Source organism: Artemia franciscana, chromosome 13 (genome assembly GCF_032884065.1).
Source record: "Artemia franciscana chromosome 13, ASM3288406v1, whole genome shotgun sequence".
Taxonomy (NCBI): Eukaryota; Metazoa; Arthropoda; class Branchiopoda; order Anostraca; family Artemiidae; genus Artemia; species Artemia franciscana.
Window position 1 is genome coordinate 31,268,086 of NC_088875.1, and position 8,525 is coordinate 31,276,610.

The 8,525-nt window shown below is 32.1% G+C and overlaps 1 protein-coding gene across 1 annotated transcript in view; it reads right to left on the reverse strand.

Moving 5' to 3' along the window:
- Positions 1-6,921, reverse strand: part of LOC136034797 (puromycin-sensitive aminopeptidase-like) — an 83,811-nt gene extending 76,890 nt beyond the window's left edge. Inside the window, exons 1-2 of the mRNA XM_065716212.1 lie at positions 6,574-6,921; positions 2,430-2,671 (exon numbers count right to left, since the gene is read on the reverse strand). Coding sequence (XP_065572284.1) covers positions 2,430-2,671; positions 6,574-6,690 — 359 coding nt within the window. The 5' untranslated portion in view covers positions 6,691-6,921. The remainder of the gene's footprint in view (positions 1-2,429; positions 2,672-6,573) is intronic.
- Between the last annotated feature and the right edge of the window lie 1,604 nt (positions 6,922-8,525).

An 8,525-nucleotide genomic window follows, 5' to 3' on the forward strand; every position in this document is an offset into this window, starting at 1 on the left:
GTTAACCATTCGATTGGATGACTAAACAAGGTCAAATAATCAAAGAACTAACTTAGGATCAGCTAATATGAACTCACTGGATGTACACCGTGAGTGAACCCAGTTACCAAAGCATTTATATATCTTTAAATGCGATAAGTCAAACCAATCCCAACGCCCCTCCAATCATCCAGTCCAGATACAACTAACAGCTCAATTACTATCAAAAGTGAATATCTGTTTTCAAAGCTGTTTTGACTAGAACAAAACGCTTGATCTTGAAAAGAATATTGAAATCATGGCTCTTTTTAATAAATTTACAATTTACATTTGTTGGTTGCCACGTAGGCTTATGTGCAAAATAGCGCCTCCCAATGCATTGAGAGGCAGTCTTCTCAAAGAGAAAGGGTGCTGTCGTACTTTTGTTGTAGATCATCACCTAAGCCCAGTTCAAATTAAATCTCTTGGACTTGCTTCACAGGATCAAACACTTCTATTTAGCATTAGACCTCATCCTTCAATACAATCCTCCTTTATTGTCTTTATTATTTTCCAAGGAAACATTTTTGGGGACAAAAAAAAATTGTTGCAAAAGAGTTACAGCAGCCATGGTTTGCATCCAAGTCAAAAGTTTTCCGAGAGAAACATTTTGATTTCTTTTTTTGCCAATAAAGAAACTCTGTAGTGTGGAACTACAGAGTTAATTACTCTGTCACGTGGAAACTTTTATTATGGTAGGTCCCAAGAAAAATCAAATCATAAAGAAAAAAGGATGACACATCAGTGGCATTACAACTTTTACTGCAGCTTTATCATATGAAGGGTCGGTTGCGAAGACATAATAAAGGGGTCGATCACGCTCAGAAATTGAAATTTCTAGTGTGCCCTTTAAAATCTGAATCTGACTGAAGAGTAATAAGCTCCCCTTTCGTGTTTTCTGTCATGTATCCCCCCTCAGGCATTTGATATATATATACAGCAATTTTTCTCAAAACTGTCCAAAGGTCTAATAAATACGCCTCAAAGGATGACATGACTCATGCAGTCCCAAGGGCAAGAGCCCTGATTTATGAAAAGTGTCCGTTATTCACAAGTATATTTCATAATAGAAAAAAACAATGATCAGCTTCAAAACTTCGGTAATCATTCCCTGGGCTAAGGGGAGCTCACGTTTCAGTCGGTAGGGAAAGAGTGTAATGTTTTCGAAAATAGGCCAAAAAGCTAATTCTCCCAAAGTAGTTTGGAAGCTAAATCCGTCAGTAGTTGCGCCAATGGGACTATCCCGAAAAAAGAACTTATCCTTTGAGACAAATGGTTTCCATATTTGTGAGTCCCTTGATCAAAAGGACCTTAATGAGAAAAAAAAAATATGAAACTCCCACAGATGACAGGAGAAACGCTTGAAACCCTCAAAAAATGTAATACAAACTTTTTAATCTACCTGAAAACTATATCTGTGAAACCCCTGCCAAGGAGACTCTGAAGTACAAAAGAAAAATTAGATTTCGGGAGGAGTCCCCAAAATAGGCCAGAAGGCTTTATTTACCAGCCTTCTTGAGATTGTTCCAAAAAGATACTTCACTTTTATGGCCATACTTATTTTTGAAAACAGACTGACATAAATAACGACAAAGACTACATTGCCTTTCCATAATAAAAATATAGAAGAGAGAATAATGAGGACTTTTTCCCAAGACAGTGAATGAGCTAAACATATTTGAATATTTCTGACAAACTGAGAAACTTGTTATTTTTTATAGACTTGGGACTTAAGCCCGTCATTGCCTGGGATCAAAAGGACCCTAAAGCACAGAAACAAAAACTGGGTGAAAGCATTATAAGACCCACACATGGGGCCCACAAAAGACCAATTACTTGTTTTCTCTTCCTCAAACGGCTTGAAAGTTACATCTGTAAGTTCACATGTTCATTGGGTGTCTATCCACCAAAAATATCTCAGCATGAACAAATTGGAATAAATTCCATAAATAAAGTTTAACTTAAACGCTCCTTTTATTGTCTAAATCCTTCTAAAATTTGCTTGGAAATGTAACCTTTCAAAAAAAAAAAAGAAAATTAACTCAGCAAAAGAATTGCAGAAGAATTACGAAAAAGAGCAGAAATAGCAAATGGAATAGGTCCAGTTCGAACCTTGACAACAATGCTTAAATGGAATCAGCTTAAAATCTCTAAAATAAAATAAAAACTGTAAAATTTGGTCAAATGCAGGGCGTCATTTGAGGGTAAGGGGGGCAGTTGCTTTCCCCTAATAATTTGGAGAAAAAAAATTACACAACCCATGCCCATTGAGCATTCGAATATGAAACCCTCTTGCCCCCCCCCCCCCGAAAAAAATGCTGAAGATTCAGCCCTGGTCAAATGATGGCAATGGTAACTGAAATGGTACAGATATAGTCTGACAAGCATGGTATTTTTCAAAAATTACTTACATTGTATATTTGGCACGGTACCATCCTTTCATTTGCTCTCCAATCTCGCCAATATACTCAATATTAAGATACCCTTTCCCTCTAGGAATATCCCTTGGAAAGTGTATTGTTACTGTTTCAAGTTCTTCTGAGGGAACAATATTACAAGCCTTGATGATGTCATGATCCTCAACTTTAATAGTGGCTTCTTTCAGGTCTAAGTTGACTGAGTTCAAAACAACCGACGTTGTACTCTTGCATACCTAAAAATAATTATAAAGTCTAAAAAATGATATTGTTAAATTAAAATGGCAATTTATTACAGCTGCTTTAGGCTATCAATTAAATTTTAATTTAGTACCAGACTTTAGTTGTTTTTTTTTTAATTTTCCAGATATATTGAGCTTCTTTAATTTTAGTTTGGTGCCAGACACTGTCAAGAGTGTAACCAATGTGATGTTTGTAATTTAAACTGCTTGGATTGCTCATTTTTATGATTAATAAAAATAAAAAAGACATTTGGAAAGATAAGTTAAGAGCTATATTAAAACCTAAGACGAGCACACATAAAGTATTACAATAATTTCACCTTAAAACGGCCTGATAGTAGTATCAATGAGTAAACAAAACTCAAAAGAAACTAAAATTAAATAATAACATTAGATTACCCCCCCCCCTTGTATCTCTGGCCATGTAGCCTTTTGAGGGGGAATAAGTGTATTGTATTTCCATTATGCATTGTATTGAATAAACTTCTTCTTCTTCTTAGACATAAAGAACTACAAATAATGGTACATTTGAATGAATAAATCCTAAAGTGAGCAAAAATTCAAATGAGGAATCAATTTAAGCATAAAACAAACAGAAATTACTACAAAAAAGAGTAAGCCTACTGTCCCCCCCAAGCCTTCAAAAGTTCATTGTGTCATTTACAATTGACTGAGAACTAAACACATTTTGAACATTGAGGTTTAATTTGTGAAAACATTAGCAAAGAAAAAAAAATTAAATCCACATTATAATTGAGATGTTTTGAAACAACAAGTGAAAATGAACTGTATAAAAAATATATATGATATTGATTTCTAAAAAGCTTAGCAATTCATAATTTAAGATTTTAATTAACAAAACAAAATGAGTAGCAAAGCACAAATGACGCAATAGTCTTTACAAGCTTTGGGGCAGAGGGTGGGGTGAAGAAACTAATTCCTTAATTAATATAATAATGTTTGCATGTCAAGTTGGCAACCTTAAAACTTTGCTTTTTATCAGCTCTTCAAGAGTATTGGGTAAGCATAACCGCAAACGAATTTGGTCAGCAATGACAAGTCAGCTTAAGCATTGCACAGCACAAAAACAACATTCAGTGATCATATTTTTCACTGCAGAGGGTATCAAAGATAGTGAAATCCATTAAAGAATTTTAAAAGAGTACATTAATAGGTTTTTGAACCACTCAAATGTTTATTAATGAGCAGAACAATTCAAAAGTGGCATTATAAGCATCTTTGAAGAGCAAGGAATTGGATGACTGGTTGAAGTTACAGCTTCCTCCCTTGAATATCACATTAACATATTAATTCAGGACAACGGGTATATTGCCATTGAGCAGATAACTGGAGAAGTGCAAGCAAGTATTGGAACTTTCTGCAGAATTATTCAGAATAAGATGCAGTACAACAAAACTTCTGCAAGATGGATTCCAAGACAAATTAGACTCCAACAGAAAAAACTAGCCTTCAAACCAGTCAATAGCTGAAAAAATAATATATAGTTGAAAAAGAAGAGCTTTTCAATAAAATTGTTAAGCATGCTGAAATGCAGGTACATCTTTTTGAAGCACAGTATAAAGGGGACTGAGCTTTGCTCAGTGAAGTGGATTATAGATGCAAAAACAATGTTCTGCATATCCCCCCTGCAGAAGTACAATCTCCTCATACTCTGATTCACAGGGTATGAATTTTTCTAGATTCAGTTGTACTGACATTCATTTAATGTTACAATTTTCTCATTACATTTCATTTACTTTACAATTTTCTGAAAAAAAAAATTGTTTTCAGAAAATTGTAGAGTAAATAAATACATCCAAAATTGTTTGGTTTCAAGCATCATATGATGAGGCTAATCACACAAGAAAGGTAAATTTACTAAATTTAAATCATGTGTTGAAAGATATACACTTCCAGAGATCACAAATAGTAAAAGAAATGGATTTTTCTTTAAATAGTCTTTTTAGTTTTCTTAATACATATGAATTCCAACAAATTATTTCAATTTCCAAAAATTCTTTTTAATATGTTTCAAGATTGTCTATGGAAGATTCAACCAAAAATTTTGCAATTGAAAAGGGAACATGAAAAACAAAAAAATATCAATGTATAAACCTAAACATTTCCCAGGCCCTGGTGTGATTAATTTAAGCAAAAGGGAGGTGACCAAAGAACAAAAGGAATTCCTTGAAAAAAGTATAGAATTTGGACTAAATCCTGAAAAAGTACCAATAAAGAAATGATTTCAAAGACTGAGACAGGGATTCATAAGTTTTCAAAAGATGTTAATGATGTAGATGATTTATGACTGAGGGTTGTGAATATTTTTAAAATTTTCAAGAAAACCTTGAGAACAAAGATATAAAAAAATTTTAAGATTTTATGAAATATTATTCTCTAATAATAACAAAAACTGATAACAGCAATATGAAATCAATCCTAGAAAAAGATTATTATGATAGTAAAATAGAAACAATCCTAAAGCATATTTCAACAAATAAAGACCAGATGTGCAGACCAGGGTCTGCACATCTGCAAAAAGTGGTACTTCAAATACCACCTCAACAAACTGTGTCCAGAATGTGTTTAAATGGTTAGTTTTTATGGTAAACATATTCTATTTGCTAGAGGTTAAATTAAATGTTCCTATCTAAAGCATATTTTATTTATAAGCATTTTAGCTGTGGTTATTTGCCCTATCCAATCAGTTATGTTATATAAAAAAAAAAAAACTTTGACCAGTTATGGGTTCAGTTGTATAGACTTCAAAAGAAGTGGATCAATAGCATCTGAACTTGCAAAAATTTTCAAAACATTAGAGGTGAAGACACCAATCTTAAAGGAGTATTTTATCAAAATTAACACAAAGGTCAAATTCTGTAAGTTGGAGTACATTACTTTTGAATAATTAATTTATAACCTAATGGAATGTTTTTCACCAGTTTTTAAAACATTTGCTAGCATTGATAAATTTTTGTGTTATAACAAAAATAGACATTTTTGGGTTCCCTTAACAGCTCAAGATATAGTTTGCCCCAGAAGCAATTATTGAATTGTGAACAAGCATGAAAAGGCACCAAGTGATAAACTCACTATTATTCTAAAATATTATGTTGTTAACAACAAATTTACCACTAAGTTGGTTATTATGAGGCCTATATGTTTATCCTACAAACAGGCCCCTAGTAGCCTAATATTGGCCAGATATTTTGATTAAAAAGAATCTGGTTTTTAAATAGGCTATTAGAAACTAGATAGAAATTACCTCTACACCCTAGCTTATTTAAATATGATTATTCTGTTTCTTATTCCTTTCTTAGATTAAATCTGCTCAAGGATGACTTCCCTTAGGATAGGTTATTTTAACTTTAAGATCATGTGTAAAAGATTAGGTTCAAACTTTTAAATGTGTGGCAAAGATTAAGCTCCACTGTCGTCAACCAACACATTTGAAATTTCTAGTGTTGTTTATTGTTGAAACACTCAAGCTAATCATACAGTTGTTGAGAAGATTTTGACACATGTAATGGCAAACAATACACTTTCTAGCCTATAGAGCATGATACAGATTTATATGATCTATATTATATTCATAAAAAGCATATAAAAAGACATTGGATATTCATCCAGTATAGGGCTACAAGAAATAACTAGGGGGGGGGGGGTGAATATGAGCATTAGCAAAACCATGTTAATAGGCCAAACATAAAATTATCCATCTAAAAATGTCGATTTTCTATGTCTCCAGCTGGATAGTCACTATTATCATCCTTGATTTCAACAAAATGTACTTAACCTCACCTCTTGGAAACAATCAGCCAAGGCTAGTGTAAAACACTAGCATTAAGTCCTAGCATATTCAAGAAAATCTACTTTAATAGACATTTGAGGCTTACCTCCACTTCAATAGACTCAGAGCCAGTAAACTGAAACGTTTTAATGTGTGGTTTCAGTTTCAAGACATAATTGATTGGTCTCAGGGCCACTGGAAGACGAGAAAATGTAGCTTTCATTCTCAGTATGCTAAACGTTAAATTTCAAATTAATGCCTGTCACTGACAGTATTGCCAGCATTTTATTCTACAAACGTGCCCCTGAGTATCCATAAGTTTGCCATTCTTTAACTAAAATGTGTTCATCTTAAAATTTCAAAACATGAGGAAATTTTTTTTCAAATGTATTATTTATCAATAAACACTTTCTAAGTTCTTCAAAGTGGTCAGTTAACAACAAAAATAATGAATGCGATAAAATCTATATAAGACATTCATATAAAATGACTTAGTGTGAAAGCACAAATCACGTTTTAAGTGTCAAATTTACTCTTTACTTTGGTAAAAAATTATTTTTACTTATCAAAATTTATATCCAGTTGGGAAATATTTTTCTTTTTTATGTTATCAATTTGCAAAAAAAAATCTCAATGCATATCAAATTTACAGTTTAATTTGAGCAGATAATTTTTTAATTAATTCATGCTAGTTTTTAACATAAGAAAAACGAGACAAATAGGGGTTCTTTACACTTTATAATATGTTTTACATTAATATTTTTACAAATATAATGTCTTTGAAACATTTTCGTTAAGTAAAAACGTAAGACTAATTAACGTCAAATTCAAAATATTCTATGCTTGTTGTTTGGCTACATTTGCTCGGTTCAATTTTTTTCTGACATTTAAGGTGCTTTTACTTCCTAGGGTCTATCAGTTCAAGACTGTAATTCTCTTGTTTTTAAACTTCTAAATGCGAAAATAGATGCACCAGCCACATGTGCAAATAGAGCAGAAATAGAATTGTTGAAGAAAAAAATGTACACACAGTGAATATGACTTCCTGAATGAAAAACAAATCATTGAAAAGAAAATAAGACTTAGTGATTTTTGTAATGATATTTATACTATAACTAGATAGGTCACATAGGTTATCGTTTGCTTCTAGACTTTGTTAGTGGGGGATCCGCTCTAGGAATCATTTAATTGTTATAACTTTTATTTCCAATATTTAACTGAAACTTTGATTTTCTTATTTGTCATTGAAATGCCTGATAAGAGCTCATAACATCTTATTCCTTATGTTTCTGATTCACATATTAACTCATATATGTAGAACTGCCTCTATGTCAAAAACCATGCTTACTTCTAGTTATTTTCACTTTTCTAAATATTTCTTTTAACCAGCACAAGAACAAAAATTGACATAGATGCGCTAAGAATTATGAGTGAAATTAATGGCATTTCACACAACCAGCATCGTTTGTGGGACATTTATCTATGCATTAGCATAATATACGAAATTTCTGCTGAAAGTAAAGTGAATTTAAACAAAATATACAAATTTTTCGCAGAATTTAGAAATTTTGTGCAGACGTAGAAGCAGTACTAACCTATTACTTCTTCTTGTGTAATCAGTTTTATCCAGCACTACTGAGCTTTTGCTTGTGAGGAGAATTCTAGGCATAATAGAATATTTATTGTAACCTTCCTCCCTAAATATATACCCCCATGCCCTGATTTACATAACAAAAACTTTTGTGTCATTTTGATAGAATTCGTTCTCTTTTAATGAACATAAAAAGGGGAATGTAATTTTCCCTTCCTGTTGGCTTCTCTGGCAATTTTTAATTAATTTAAGGTTTCTACTGCAATCATACCACGAATTGTTCAGATTTTTTCAATATTTTTTGTCAAACAATGCCCATCGAACAGGTTAATAATTTTAGCTTTATTATTCGAACATTTTCAAATTTGAAATATTGTCCCTTTGTAAATGTGGTGAAGAATTCACAACATAATATTACACAATATATAATATTTTGGCTTGTCTTATATCTTTGATAGACAACACTA